Genomic DNA, 16,471 nt, shown 5'->3' with positions numbered 1-16,471 from the left:
CTGAGAGAAGAAGAAAGAGGTTAAGAAAAGGAAGTAGGAGCAAGAGATACAGTCACTTGTTATCCTGCAAAGGGGCTATGGCTAAGACTGAGAATACAACAGGCTAATGAGAGTGCACCATTCTAGGAGGTATGACTAACCCAAATATATAATTCAGATAAATATTAGAGAATTCTTCCCTCAAAACTAAGGGCTATATAGAAATCTTTACAGTTCAGCATCATCTGCTATTCTTCAAAGTTTTTCAGTGTGTGTGATTTCTTTTTGACATCCTGCTGGCTTGCTTCCTCCTGTTCCTCCTCCAAGAAACAGAAACATCTCTGCGAAGGACCGAAGCTCTTTGAATACCAATGCTAAAGCTAGGCAAATTTTTACTTTCCCTTGGATGCTGCTGGATGCAGGTTTTGGCATGTTCCAAGATAATCAGTGCTTTTCATTTTTAATCAGTGTTGATGATCTCACAGCAATATATCCATTTTAATCAAAGCAGGTTGTAAGCAGTCAAAGTAGATTAAACAGATGACAAGCTTGCTGGCTTACCAGAGCTTTGCAACAGTGATTGCTAAAGGACAACTTGTGCCCCAAAGTATTTTAGGGATCAAATAATTTTATATTGGTGTTTCTGATACCTACCAAGAAGTAGTTCACAGTGAGCACTTTACAAACTGACCTAAATGATTCTATAATTCTAATTACTATAATCTGTTTTAGAAAATAAGGAGAAATCTGAAGGAGACCACTTCAGTCAATAAGCCTGCTGACTGCTACTGCAGGCACCAGATCAGACAGGCAATCTCATTCATAAACTTGCTGAGCTTCATCTCAGATGTAAAAAGATATCACAATCCTCCCTCCTGGCTCATACAGAAGTATGAGAAGTATGTCCCCTTCTGCACTTCCTTGTCTAGTTGGTATGAACAATTTTAACTTCCAGCCATCTCAAATTAGTTTGTCATGTCTACCAGATCTAAGGGTAGCCTTACACCTCCTCTCTTAGTGAATGCTAGATCTAACTCACCCTTCTTGAACAAGATAGAGAGAACAGGAAGCTACAAACTGACGTGTGAGGAAACAAGCAGCAAACAGCATAAAAGAGTAACAGATACCTGCCACTTCATTGCTATCACCTTTCCTTTTGGCAGAAAGACCTTTTTTTTTGGTGGTGTTTTTTCGGGGTATTTTTTAGGTGGGGGAAGGTAGTTGACTACAGTCACCCCTACTTTGCATGAGCCCTAGACCATTTGGCAATTTGTAGCAGAAACTAGGTAGCTTTCACTGCCAGGGCTGCTTTTCAGGTTTGCTCCAGGAGTGTTTGAAAGGGCTGAAAATATTTCTGAACCGTGACTGTCAGAGTATATGTAAGACAAGAAGACACAGCTGTTCTCTTGTGAAAACTAGTCTCAAAAGCACTATGAGAGAGACAGAGAGCTTGCAAAGAAAGGGAGAGACGCAGGCAGTCAGGAAGACTGAAAAATAAAAAGCTGGTGTTTTTGTTCATTCCATGACAAATCTGTATCCTCAGAAGACATATGTCATACTGCATTTGGAAGAGTGCTATACATGTGAATTTTTAGCAAAGAATACAGATTTGGATAATATGTTAAGAGGAGATGCCAATGACACCAAGCTGTGTGGTGCGGTCGACATGCTGGAGGGAAGCGATGCCATCCAGAGGGACCTTGACAGGCTTTCGAGAGGTGGGTGAGCGCAAACCTCATGAAGTTCGACAAGGCCAAGTGCAAGGTCCTGCACCTGGGTTGAGGCAATCCTAGGCACAAATACAGGCTGGGCAGAGAATGGACTGAAAGCAGCCCTGAGGAGAAGGATTTGGGTGTGTTGGTTGATGAGAAGCTTGACATGACCCAGCAGTGTGCACTTGCAGCCCAGAAAGCCAACCATATCCTGGGCTGCATCAAAAGGAGCATGGCCAGAAGAGGGCCATGAAGATGATCAGAGGGCTGGAGCACCTCATTTTCTTTACTAATTCTAAGCTGGTCTTGTCCTTCCATAATAGCATGTTTTGTGTTGAGGACTAATGGAGGAGCAAGCATGAGACAACCTAGACATTTATTTGGGTTGAGGATTTCCTATGCTTTCTTGATACAAAATGCTAAAAGCTTTCTGGAGACAGTAGTCAGACTTTTAACTCCATCTCACAGAATCATAGAATGGTTTGGGTTGGAAGGGACCTTAAAGATCATCCAGTTCCAACCCCCTGCCATGGGCAGGGACACCTCCCAACTAGACCAGGTTGCTCCAAGCCCTGTCCAGCCTGGCCTTGAACACTGCCAGGGATGGGGCAGCCACAGCTTCTCTGGGCAACCTGTGCCAGTGCCTCAGCACCCTCACAAGGAAGAACTTCCTTATATCTAATCTAAATCTACCCTCTTTCAGTTTAAAGCCATTCCCCCTTGTCCTGTCACTACTTGCTCTTTTAAAAAGCAAGTAGTCATGAATCTCAAAACCTCACACAACTTTAAAAAAAGGACTGGCCAAAGCAATGGGGAGAAAAAAATACCTGTAAAGGGACAGAAATGCACTAACCATCCCACTATTTTTGTTCTGTTGAATGTTCAGGAAACACCTGATCATTGCTAGAGGCCAGCATGTGTTCTGGGAAAAAAAAAAATCACCACAGCTCTTCTCTTGATTTCACACTCAGCCTTTGCATGGCTGCTGCCAGTGTCAGGACACTGGACTAAGAGTGCTTTGACCTCACCTGCAGTTCTTATGCTCATGCCATTATCCGAAAGTTTGTTCTCTTTCTTTTGTGATTGACAAGAAGTGGATGAAAAACATCCTTGGATTTCACTGCTAATGCCCACCTGCAGAGGTCCCCTTGCTCATCTCCCCATTCCTTCTCCACAAGCTGTTGCGCCCAAGTCTAGACCCAGCTGTGCAGCTGGCCAGCACTAATGAGACTGAATTTCAGAAAACCAACAACTGCAATTATTAAATTGCTAAATCTTTTAATACCCGCATCACTTTTTAATCTCAATACATTATCAGATATAAAAAAATACTCCTAAGTCCCAAATAACAAAACATGAATATGTTTCAATACTTCTACATGAATAGCCTTAGCCTTTGAACCAAACCTGCAGGGTTCCTAAACACTTGAACTCTTTTACAGATGTTTGAAATTATCACGTTCAAGCCTTCTTGAGAAAAGAGAGACAAAAGGTACTGGATACAAGTTAATCTGACCAAAACACTAACTTTGAAAGAAGTATCCTTATACCTAGGCTGTGGTCAAATTAATAAAGGACAAGCCACAGGTATTCCATACTTCCTGGGAGCAATACCTCCAACCCTTCACCACCAAGTAACCTCTCTGCTTTTCATCATGCTTATTTCTCTTTCTTCCAGCCTTTCATTGTTACTTTTCTTCCTTTGGTTACATGTAGCTTTCATGCAAGATATTAACAACCAAGAGTCAGGATTTAAACTAGCAGCTCTCACAGAGCTCCTCACTATGTGCTCCTGCATTTGCACACAAGAACCTGTACAGTTGAACGCAGAGAGAAAGCTCATGCAAACAGCAAGGCAGCAATAGACATAATGAATGCGCTTAAGAACTGTAAAAGGACTAGAAACTCCCTGTTCCCTTTCCCTTCTCAATGGGCACTGTACAGCATGTGCAATACACATCAATTCCACGCTGCTGTTTTTGACTGAAATCAAAGCAATTCTGTGATGAAATTGGACACATGGCATGCATACTGCCTAAGATCTGTCTCTCTTTACCATCTCTTTAATTAATTATCCTGAATTAATTACCCAATAAGCTTGAGGATCAGTCTAACTCCATTTGTGTGTATGCTTTTCCAATAGTCAAGCAACAGTCCTACAGGATCTTGCTGGTGTCCTTTGGAGTTCTCCGCTTCCTTACCAAGCGCTGTGGTCTGCAGTAGATCAGTCCTCATAGCCAGTATAAGCACAGACTGAACTGTTATAGGAAGTATTGAATGTCTTTCATTAAGGTTGACAGGTAAAGGATCAGCATTTCGTCAATATTTTTTTCTAATATTATATTTATATGACTCTTAGTACGTCACACTGAATATTCCAGTGTTGATCTCCAGATATATCAACTGCACAGTAGCTTCCTCAGAAATACATTCAACTTTCCTATGCAAACAGATTCATGTAACAGAAGTTTCTTGGATAAAACTTAACCACAAAAAAGACTCCTTTTTTTTCTTTGCAGACAGAATCTTGGATCTAAAATACAACATAACCATCACAGAACATGTTAGACAGGGAAAGCTCTCCAAGGAGACAGTGAAAGATGAGAACAGGCTTCCTCCTCTTCCTACAGCTCAATATTCAATATCACTTTACTGTCACTTCACAGTGCTTTAACCAAAACTTGACTAAAGGCTAAAAGCAACATAAATCCTAAAAACAGCACAGAAGCAGGAAGCCCAGAAATGCAAAGTCTCAAGCACTGCGCCTTCCACTCATTCAAACTTTAGATCCCACCTGCCTCTTTCTACTTCTGTTACTCACTCTCCTTAAAGGCTCCAACTGTAGTTGCAGTGAACACTGAACTTCCCTTCTCCAGTAGACAATCCTTTCCTTCACATCAATGCAGAATCAGGAATATAAATTTATTTCCATTGTCTCACAGTTGTGGATCCTTTTTACCAAAATACCTTCCTAGTACGCACTTTGCAGTATTTTTGGACACACTTTATTTTTCAGCATCATAGCTAAGTCATTAAAATGCCACAATTTGGATGCTGTGGTTACGTTTGACTTCTTTTGTGGACAAATAACAGGCTTTCATACATTTGACAGTACTCAGTAAAATGACTCATGCAGCTTTACTTCAAGTAAAGCATTAGAGGCAGAAAATACACTAAATGAAAGAAGATGGACTTGTTAGCATCTGCTAGAAAAGAAGTTGCAGGAGGGTGGTAGAGGAACTGCTGCGGACAAAAGGCTGCCATGCTAACCTGTTAGTGGATCCGTTGTAGCAGTAGTTTGGAAGGAAATCATAATTGAGTTCCCAAAAGACATGAAGAGTGATTCTTCCATAAGGGGCTGACACATTGTGATTGGCTTCTCTGAACATGGCATCAAAGCTGTCCAAGGTCATATATCTACTCAGAAGCTTGTGAGTCATTTTGTTTATCTCTATCAAGCCATCCAGCTCCTACAAGAAAACAAGAGGAAAGAGAGTCAGCAGTGCATTTAATAAAGTGGAGAAACTCAATAAAGTACATAAATAATCTTGACTAAATAGAAGACTAGAAATAAGTCAAAATGAAAACTGACTCTCCTCCCAGTCTCTCACTTTGATAAAAGCTGGAAAGAAACTGCTCTTGGGATAATTTCATAACTATCTCCCACCAAACCACTCTGAGACCTTAAGGGTATTCATTAAAATTGGTCCACCCTGCAGATGGGTCTCAAACACAGATCTGTGCCAACTCTTCTATCTCTAAGCAGAAGATAAAACTCCAACATTCAAAATAGGGTCAGACATGGGCCAAGAAGTATCTATCATCTGCATTTCCTACTTTACAAGATATCACACCACCATTTCTGCAACTGGTTAACTAACTTTTGTAGTACTGGTAGAAATAACAACACATTTACCATAAATCAATCTCATGGTTTCCTCTAGTGAAGAATGTACTAAGATGCAATGGAAGACCAGACCAGATATTTACAAATGTTGTGAAGGTATCCACAAAATCACTAGCTGCAGACTACACAACTATATATGCGCACTGCCTTTCATAATGTTTCTCTTCTCGACAAGAAACTCCTAGTATGGTTTCTGGCACTTAAAATTTAAAATAAAAATAAAATTAATAAAATAAGTCCATCTCTGACATCAGACACTGAAAACACCAAACACAAAAAAAAAATCCAAAAAAATCCAAGCACTGCTTTTAAAGATTGTTGTGCAATGACTTAGTGAAGGAATGTCCAGCGGCTTTGTTCAGCTGTGCATCAAACTACTGGCCATCTTCCTATACAGTGCTGTCAGACTTAACTGCTCCATGTTTCAAAGGATTTTCAAACCTGTAAATAACAGCTACTTTAAGGAGAAAGAAAAAGAACCATTATGATTGGTTTTACAGTATTCAATCTGAGGGAAAAAAATAGCTCAGTCTTTTAACTACCTTCATTTAATTTATTTAGCTTGAAAATAGCAGAAATTATTGGTTAGTTAAGCTCTTAGCATCAGTTTCTCACTTAGGAAACTAAGCAGATTTCAGCAAAATTATTTTGCATTAGAAAAAAAGGAGGGGAAAATAAAAAAGGAGCACAATGGAGGGACGACCCCTTAGCCCTGCCACTTTCTAACACAAAAAAGAGTGAGAACCTGTGACCCAAGAAACATGTCACCAACAATTTCTGTTCACCTAGCTACTAAGAAAAGCCTGCACATAACAAAGAAAGACTGCATTTCAGTAATTCAAAGGTTATAACACCAGGCGCTGGAAAGTTAAGAGGCTCAGTATTTGATTTATCTTCAGTAAAGATTGAAATTAAATCAAGGTAGTTAACTGCATGACAAAAATCTCACTCTCAAAAAACACATTACAGAAAGACCAATGGTAAACTTTCTTGCATAACTTTAATTTATTTTTCGTTCCAGCAGAACTGAACATGTCTGATATTTTTCTTGTTGACTGCATATTTACTTGTCCAATTCATGCCGTCTGGAAATAAATACTTTTTTTTAGCACTGTAATCAGGAAACTAAATTAAAAAGACACCTCAATATTGCACAGATGCTCTTCTTCCACAGGCGCAAGTCAGATCTTGTTCTTCCACAAAAACCCTATTTTTGTCACGCTACAAAACCAAGCTGCCTGCGTAAATAAACTCATTTTGATTCTACCAAGCACAAAGCTGGTTTGTTTTGGCCTCCAATTTCTCTATAAGCATAGGCAGAAGTGGTCATTTACAAAGATTTAAATCACAAGAATGCTCATTTTCCTTGTTTTCCTTTGTTTCCTCATAGCTCCTAGTATATAATAATATAACAATCCCCCTATCCTCAGCACTGGTGAGGCTGCACCTCGAATCCTGTGTTCAGTTCTGGGCCCCTTACTACAGGGAAGACATGGAGTTGCAGGTCCAGAGAAGGGCAATGAAGCTGGTGAAGGGCCTAGAGCATAAGTCTTCTGAGGAGCAGCTGAGGGAACTGGGGTTTAGTCTGGAGAAGAGAAGGCTCAGCGGGGTCCTTATCACTCTACAACTACCTGAAAGGAGGATGCAGAGCAGAGGTGGCTGATCTCTTCTCCCAAGTAACAAGCAATACAACAAGAGGAAACAGCCTCAAGCTGTGCCAGAAGAGGTTTAGACTGGATACTAGGAAAAAATTTCTGCACTGAAAGGGTGCTCAGGCATTGGCACAGGCTGCCCAGGGCAGTGGTGGAATCACCGCTCCTAGAAGTGTTCAAAAACTGTGGAGATGAGTACTTTAGTGACATGGTTTAATGGTGGACTTGGCAGTCCTGGGGTAAAGGTTGGACTTGATGATCTTAAAGGTCCTTTCCAACCTCGTTGATTCTATGATTCTATGCCTTCTTTACAGGTGTTGTTTACACCTTACTCCCAAGGCACTTGGTTGCAGCAGGTTTTGGTTTTGTTTTGTTTATTTTTCTGGGCAAGAACAAGATTTTCAGTCTCAACAGAACTGGGACTTGCACAGCCCCATGTATGGCAGCATACTCCAGAGCACTGCATCGAGTCAGGCCAAAGCACTGTTTGAATGGAGATGCAGACTAAGGCATGGGGAGAAAAAAAATCATAGCACATTAGAATTAATAAAGTCCATAATATACTACAATGGCAACAGAGGATTTTCCAGTATAATTTATGATGTAGATGGAGGTGACTAAAGGAACGCATTCTACAAGACTAAGCTGTTTCTCTAGTAAGAGGTTTTGTCAATTTAGACTTAGTAAACCAGACAAGATAGCCACAGAAAATTTTTTTGCTTCTGACATTAAAAAACAAAGACAAATTTATAATAAGGAATCAAAAAAGGCTAGATGCCTATCATTCTCAATGCAATAAATAAAAATTAAATTAAACCAAAACAAAACTAGCATCTAGATCCCAAATGCAGTGTCAGTGCTCTAGCAAAACTGCAACACAACACTCACCACAATGGAAGTCAAATCCTCACTTTCAAATCGTCCAATTGCCAGTTCCATCGACCTGTACATGGCTGCTGAAATTCGCTGTGTGATCAGTCGGTTCAGGTCTATTGACCTACCAAGAAGCTAAAGAAAAATATGCTATGAAGTTTTGAACTGAAAATTAAATCATGAGACAAGCTGTACAAGGACTATGAGACTCCACAGATTAACAGACTCTCACATGGTAAACTTGCATTCCAAACACACAGAAAGAAAGCAGATGGACAAATGTTATAAATTCATGAACAAATGAGGTACTAAAATTTACATCCAATTCTCACAGAAAGAAGCAAAATCACATGTTGCATTTACGTCTAAGTATTTATATCAGCATTTTGTGCTTCCATGACATTATGCTGACAACATATTGAAAACTGCTGAAAGACATTACTAGGAAGACAACGCTACCACATATGACATTCCTATTTGGCTTGTGTTTGCTTAACTGCAACAGACATTGGCATTAAACACGATCTTTTTTTTTTTTCTTAATTTACTCCTTCATATGACAAAAAAGCTGATCTCAAATGTCAGTTACACCACTTGGATGATGGAACATAAAGCACAGAAAGAGAGCTTTATATACCTACATAAATCAACATCACTTGAAAATTGCCAAGCGACTCGAATACAGAGTAGGAGTTAACTCACTTGGACATGTCTCTGTTTCAGCAGTGTCTCGTAGCGGTTGGACTGTAGCAACTGAATGGTTGCTCCCTGATTCTTGCATTCTGAACGTAATCGTTTATCCAGAAGCAGGCTATTAAGACATGAAGAAAATGCTTAAAGTATATTAGACAGAAAAGCAAGAGCAGAAATCCATAAATAAACATTCTCATTACTGGAATAGCTACCTGCCAGCCATTGCCTTGTAGTATGCAAATATTTGGTCTGCCAGCTTGTAGACAAATTGGTCAAAACACAGGTTTACCTTGGGGGGGGGAAAAAGTGTGTTTAGAGATACTTGAAATTAAAAGAGGGGAGCTTCTCCAAGACCTCCCACTGTTTATCAAACATAATTAAGAAACTTAACACATCCAAATTTCCCAGTATAAGAGAACATGACATTCAGTTTTCAGCATTAATGTGATGCATTTTGCACAAGTCTACAGGTTTCCTCACAACATGTCACCCAACCCGTCACCCATCTTCTGGTCTTCTCAGTTTGTTTATTATCTCCAGCTGTTCTGATTCTCTTATAATAGTCTTGCCTTTTAGCATCATTTTCACATTCAGTTACAGACTAGTTTTCTCCCATAGGTAAGGTTACTTTACCTCTGCCTCAATCTCATCATAGAGGAACTGCTTCTTAAATTTAGTAAGTGCATAATGAGCACTGTCATTATAAAGGTCCAAAGAATACAGAACATACCTGAATGAAAAAAAAAATTAGTTACATGTCTTTAGAAATTATGATGGTGCAGTCAAGATGTTGTAAGCCAGTCAATACCGCAATCTACATGTGGTTCATTTTTAATTTTAATTATTATTCAAAAGTATCACAATTACGCCTTTAAGAAAGCTTTTGTTACTTCAAGAAATTGTATAGGTAAGTTTGCAGTCTGAAACTTGGTTTCTAGATGTAGTTTTCCATCAAAATGGAACTATGCTTGTACCACTATGCATTAAATTTGACGTCTTTGAGGAGTAAGTAAGGAAAACTCACTCAGGGAACAACATATTTGGCTGGTACAATAATACTTATATGAAAGGTTTCATATTTCAATTATTCACTTCAAAAAGAAAACTTTGAGAATCTAGAAATTGGCAAATATGAAGAAAATTTTATAAATGTTTAGAACACCTTCTCAGTGACTGCTTGTTAAAAAGCAGTAACATTATAATAAGGAATGGCAATAATTAAGAATTATCATTCAGTGGAGGAGCACAAGTAAGTCTTACTCCATCATTGATGCCTCTTTGGTCTCCAAAATATGGTCCGTCAGAATCCAAGGCATGGACATCTCAATGGGAAACTGGATTCTTCTGCCCATGGTCAGCTCTAAGAAGAATTCCCTGAACCACAGCTGGGACAGATCACAGCATTGCTGCAGGGTTTCTTTTAGAATAAATAAAGAAGAATTACACTTCCAGAAATACACCAGGAACAATACAATTGTGATTCTGATGATGCGATGTGAAACAAAAAAAGCAGGTGTGAGTCACTAGAGCTATACATAGGCCAAATACGTAAACCAAATTCAAAACATAAAGCCCATGACTTTTCCACAGAGTTCTGAAATCCCCGTTGGCCCCCACAGTGGTGCCTTGTTACAGAAAATAGTGTGGAAGTGGACCAGACTACCAGTTAAACAGAAAAACTATGAACACCAGTAAAGGGGGATTTCTAGTTCACTTTCTCAGCTGGGGGCTGAGAAAGCTGTACACTGAACTTGGGAAACAGCAGGCAAAGGAGACAAAATTGTACCAGATCCACCAGTACCATCTGTCCCTCTGGAGGAGACTGAATCGCTCCACATGTTCCTGTTGATTAGATGGGCAGGAAATGACAGACAGACACATGAAGGAGGGATTAAAACAAAAAGTTTCTAAGGACACTGTCAAGGGCATGGAGGTGTGCTTCCACCTCTCCAGAAAACAGCCAGCACAAGACTTCTTTTGCAGAAGGCTTGAGAATCAAAATGGGAATTAACTGTTTACACTAAGATCTTCTGAAGACCTTTTTATAGTGCTGTTCCCCAGTAGCATTATGACTGACATTAAGACACTCCCCCTTCTCTGAGGGTGAAGGAGTCCAGTAGCAAAACAAAAATGAAAGACAACACAGCATGGTGATGACAAAGACTAGATACATTCAATGTCAGTAAGTGAATTCTTTAGGACAGCATGTTTCCGATTACAATTAACTGAATAGTAAGAGTAGTGAAATGACATCAAATTTACCACAACAGAGAATTTGTTTCCTCTGTACTTCAAACAAATAACTAAAAAATAAAAAAAAAAACAAAACACAAAACCTAGTTCCTTTTTAAAATTTCAATGTGTATAGTCTTATCTGTCCCTTGTATATAAATACATACATAAAAAAATAGAAAAGGGAGGTAACAATATGAAATTTGACGCATTATAAACATATGTGTAACAGTCAAAACAAAAACCCCACCACAATACTGAATATCAGGTCTCAGAAAAAGTTCGGACAGACCAAGGCTTTTGATAAATAAACCAAAGGTAAGTTGACTTAGGCAATCGGAAACATTTTCCAGGTCGTGTTAGAGGTGTTAGGACATGCTAAGCTGGACACCGATCATCTACGTATCTTACCACTGAAATTTATCAAATGAGTGTAGAAGAAAGACTCGCGATGGAATTTTTCTATGTCCAATATGGTGGGCCCCTCAAGGCTACTTCTCAAGGTTTTCTTGGAACCACTTTTGTCAGCAATGAGGGACTCTAACATAGTTCTCACCATGTAAAGCTGTATCATTAAAGGAAACAATTATGGTGGAAAGGGGGGAGGAAAAAGGAAAATACACATGGTACATTAGTTGAGCAACACTGAGAATTACTATCAGTAAGCGACTGCTCCACTTCAAATTGAAAACTGGCACTGTGTGGGTAAAAGCCTTCAGGCAAGAGGAACAGATGCCACGCTAGCCTACGCACCAGCACAAATGCCTAGCCATGGCAAGGGGACCTCCACTGACACTTAGCAGCAGACCATTTGCAGTGGAACAGTTCACATCACCACGAAAAGTAAAAGTAATAAGTAATGTCTTACCACCAAAGTTTAAAAGAGGCGGATAGATGTAGGACTGCCTCAGAAACTTGTGTGTCACATGCAATAGCTTTTCCAATCCCAGAGACTTGAGCTGCTTCAACAGCTCAGCAGAGTTTAAGGACTCTGTCATAGTGCGAACCATGTAGAGCTAAAAACCAACAGACAGGGGCAGGCAGGGGAGAGAGAATCCGTTAATAAAAACACATGGGTAAATAAGGAAGGGGAAACAGAAACAGAGGAAATGTGTTAGTTTGTTAAAAATGAAAAGCAGTGTAGCAAGCATGCAGAGGAGGACATATAGAAAGGTTTTTTCATTCAGAATAGTCACTGCAATGCAGTGCTCCTTCAAGCGAAGGGAAAAGTCTCCATTCATTTCAAAGGATGCTCAGAGAGCCATTAGCTTCTCAAATGATTTTGCAAAGATTTCCAAGTATTACCAATTCATACACAGCCATTTTAGAACTGCATGAAACTGAGAAAAACCTATCTAAAAATCAGTCGACTTCATCCTCCTTCCTCCTGTCAGCTGAGACAGACAAGTGTGCCAGTCCAAGAGCAGAAAAAGCAGATAGAACCATGTACTCTAAGCAGCCTGTTGCAGCCAGTGAACAGAGCCTTTAAACATACCAAGCACAGGAGAAGCACACTGGTAGTGATATTTAATTTTTTTTCCCCAGAGAATTGGAAATTAAACTCTTTCATTCCAATTCCCAAAAAAAAAAAATCTTCATTAAACACATCTTACCAAAATTTAAGCAACTTTTTATTACCGAGGATTATTATCCATAAATGCTCTCTTCCCCATGGATTTATAGGTTTTAGAAGATTGTCTTTACAAACCACAGCTGCCTTCAGTTTTTCACCCAAAGTACTCAGTACCTTATTTTCCCAGATGAGTTATGAATACCAGACCATACATTCTCCAAACAAATCCACAAAGAAAATAAAAGAGAATTATATGGAGGTAACAAGGATGGGCATCTAGGTATGGGATTTCAACAACTACCACAGAAAACACATATAAAATACCTCGTTTTAGTGGCAGCAGCAGATTAAATCGATTTTAGGGAGCAGTTTTATCATTCATTACTGAACAGTAAAAGGGATCTTGTCAGAAGTCAAATACTCTCCCATATTTTACAGGCAATATTTATACTTTAAACATATTTTAAAACTACATAGACATCTACTGAATAATGGGATTTAACAAAAAAATCCACCAGCCATACCAGAGATGGGAATCAGTCAAGAATTAATTCAAATAGTTCAAAACCATTATTTAAAAAAACCATTATGAGCTCAACGAGAAAATTCTTCTTCCCAGGAAATCAAATTAAAGAGGTTGAACACTTGGAAAAATTATGCATCAGAGAATCACAGCAACCCAGACACAGGATTTTGGTTAAGTATACATTATTTTGTAAATACAAACCTAATCAGAGTAGATTTTTAGCATTAAAAATAATAATAATTCAATTTTTTAAGCAGTTCAGGCCAGAGAGAAAACATTTAATGCAACAATTGTTGACAGATATCACAACCATCAGACAGGAAAATACCTGAGTGCTGGAAGGTCCCACTGCACGCCTTGGAACTTTGATGTCAAAACCACTTTTGGGGTCCTTCTCTCCCCTTAGAGCTGGGTCGTTGAACGGCTCATGACCCGCCTCCCAGTCACAGACTGTCTTTCTTATGGCCTGCAAAACACTGAACACAGTTCACACTACTTCAGACCGATAGACACCCAAGTGCACTGCTGAGAACATTTTATTTCTTTTAAGCCCTCTTCCACAAGCACAGAAACTTTGCAACATCATTCGGGAGCTCAGGGTAACTCAGAGCAACTGCAAATGATTTTGCCAACAACTTCAAGAATGCCACATCCAGGAAATAATTGTCCCTCTGTCACAAGAAAGCTGATCTCTTAGACTAGTTCACCAGAGGCAAAAGTCACTTGTCAAGAATTCACCTCTGGGAACCTCAGCAAGCACATCAAGCCATTTTGTTCTTGTACACCACAAAGTGCAGATTATACAATCAAACCAAAGCATACTATTAACCAAACTAAAGAGACAATCCTGGCTGAAATGAAAAGAAGCAGTAGAATTCCAGCAGAACTCCAGAATTCAGCTGGACTTTATACAAACAGCTTCATACGACTAAATTGGATTTCAGATACTTGTCAGAAACACGATCAGCCACACCCTGTGGCATGCTGAATGATGAAGCAAATGTCTCCTCCCAGATCTGAGCAGGTATGAAAATAATACTTCCCTATTTCATGAACGTCCCTGGGACAAAAAGACTCTCCCTGCAAACTTGATAATTTGGAGTAATTCGTTTACTTTTAGCTTATGATATTTTTGTGGCAGTCAGAGCATTTAGCAATAGCCTAATTAGCCAAAGACTTTCACCTCTAAGAGCTCTGCAATGAAACATGAGAGTAAACAAATGGTAAACAAGTCAAGATTAAAAGCAAACAATGAGGGACAAAAAAGTAAGGTCAGGAAATGCCACCAATCAGTGTTGGCAGATGGAGCACTTGGAAGAGAAGTGCAAGGCTAATAAGCCAAAATCAGCAGAAGCTGCGAAAGAGGGCAAGATGCTAAAAGGGCAGAGAGAAGACTATGAGCTGGGATTTAAACATGAAACACAAGAAGAGGAAACACTGGAATCATAAGGGAGGTGCACAGTAACACCCGTATTCAAAATAAAAATACTAATCTTGCTTTCAATATTACACTAGTTGTCTTTCCTTAAAATAAACTACAGGGAAGACAAGATTTCCTGCGGTGGTCCTAGCATAGCTATGTTGGCAACTATTCATTTTTTACTTCAGATTTCTCCAACTTCCAATACGCATTCAACCAAGCTACCTTTGAATACCAGATAGGTATTCAGACTCCCCAGATAGGGGAGTACAGACTTAAAGAGGAATGAACAGACATGAAGTTCTGCAACAGATTGAGTAAGATTTAGGGGAAATAATATAGGAGAAGATGAAAATAAGAATGTTACCTCTGAATGACATTTTTCTTCTTTTTAATAGCTTGTCTTAATGGCTCTCTAAGTGTGACCTGAGCAAAGTCCTGAAGAGCTGCATAAATGGTATGGCGAATGGCATGATTGAAAACACTTTCCATCCTCCCCATCAGCACCTGAAGCCCTTTGATCATGGCAATCACCTGGAAAATAGAAAAAAAAGTGCATTTTTCTTATTTGGTTTGTATAATTGTTTAAAAAGCCCTTTTTTAATTACAGAAAATGAGAAAAGAGGAATTAACAAGTTCCAAAAGACAAAGGATAGTTTTCCTGTGCTCCTCCTACATATTGAATGGAGGAAAACATGGTCTTTCAGAGTCAACATGGAGCATGCTGTCTTCTTGCACTGGATATAGAAACTTAAAGAGAATGTTCTCCTTTGTACAGAATGAATCTTTGGAAAAACACTGTAAAAAAAGATTTACCTCAACCAAAGCAAACTTCTCCTCACTGGTATAATTGTATCTTGTCGCTCTTTCATACTCTTCCGCATTGTCAGGACAATCTTTATTAGAATATTTGTCAGTTGGGTGCACCAGCTTCCACGAATACTGCAATTCACACAACAGAAGAGGGAGAAAAAAAGGGAGGGGGAAATAAAGGATTGAGAAACAGCAAACGTAGCTGGACACACATAAGCTTAAAGAAGTTATCTCCAGTGCTTTCAAGAATATCTGAAAAATAATATTTGGAATTATTCTCAAAACCTACATAAATTCTGAAACTACCATCCAGTGGAAATGCCAAATAATAATTTGCCTAACAAATTTTCTTGAAAGCAAGCAATCCTGTATTGATTCAAAAAATGCAATTCACATTCAGCAAGTAATGCATTTCAGGGTATTTTTGATAGAGCAAATGCTAGCACAGGCAAGAGTTTCTTGTCCACTTTAAGCACGAGAAAGAGAGACCTCGGAGCATTACAAAAAAATCCATTCCCACAAAAAGAGGAGCTTCCAACTTGGCCAAATATTCACATTTAGAATTCAAAAGACAACTGGAAAACCACATAGGTTTCCACAGGTTTTTTGTTGGTTGGTTTTTCTAAAATGGTTACTAGGCTTAAAGGTGTGGAAGTAGCTGTATCATTTGTGACAATCTCATCTGCACAGCATGCATTTCTCTTGAATATTGCCTTTTCAGTCACTGCAAACACAGCTCAAAACATTCCTGAGCAGTGTCTGACCCAATATCCATCAGGGTACATCTAGTGAAAAATCCAAGTCACATTCAAATACTATTTTCTCCCAGTTCTTGTTCAGCAAATAGTAACGTCTGGTTGATAACATCTTTGCATATGCTTTAGATTACAGAGCAATATAAATTTGCCTACTATAATGGATTCATATTTGCACCGATTTACATATGGCAAAGAAAAGCATCACATCCTGTAACCAAAGTGCTACAGAGAGGACGCTGGGGAAATTATTAAACAAAGATTAATTTGGGGGGAGCATTGAGTTGACAGGGTTAAGTTGGACATCAAATGAATGCTGAAACTTTTTATCTGAAC

The 16,471-nt window shown here is 39.1% G+C and overlaps 1 protein-coding gene across 6 annotated transcripts in view; it reads right to left on the bottom strand.

Annotated features, from left to right (window-relative positions):
- Positions 1-16,471, bottom strand: part of CYFIP1 (cytoplasmic FMR1 interacting protein 1) — an 82,246-nt gene that overhangs the window by 34,092 nt on the left and 31,683 nt on the right. For 4 of the 6 annotated variants that reach the window (XM_030477505.1, XM_030477504.1, XM_030477506.1 and 1 more), the window contains 10 exons: positions 15,384-15,509; positions 14,935-15,101; positions 13,476-13,623; positions 11,460-11,613; positions 10,077-10,233; positions 9,450-9,546; positions 9,029-9,105; positions 8,826-8,934; positions 8,139-8,258; positions 4,962-5,161 (listed from right to left, as the gene is read on the bottom strand). In XM_030477505.1, the coding sequence (XP_030333365.1) occupies positions 4,962-5,161; positions 8,139-8,258; positions 8,826-8,934; positions 9,029-9,105; positions 9,450-9,546; positions 10,077-10,233; positions 11,460-11,613; positions 13,476-13,623; positions 14,935-15,101; positions 15,384-15,509 (1,355 nt within the window). Of the gene's footprint in view, positions 1-4,961; positions 5,162-8,138; positions 8,259-8,825; positions 8,935-9,028; positions 9,106-9,449; positions 9,547-10,076; positions 10,234-11,459; positions 11,614-11,916; positions 12,065-13,475; positions 13,624-14,934; positions 15,102-15,383; positions 15,510-16,471 lie in introns of those variants that run through there. The other 2 variants (XM_030477503.1, XM_030477507.1) reach the window with 2 other exon arrangements.

Source organism: Strigops habroptila, chromosome 2, assembly GCF_004027225.2.
Source record: "Strigops habroptila isolate Jane chromosome 2, bStrHab1.2.pri, whole genome shotgun sequence".
In the NCBI taxonomy this organism is placed as follows: domain Eukaryota; kingdom Metazoa; phylum Chordata; class Aves; order Psittaciformes; family Psittacidae; genus Strigops; species Strigops habroptila.
The sequence above is the reverse complement of the archived record's forward strand: the minus strand, read 5'-3'. Positions and strand labels throughout refer to the sequence as shown.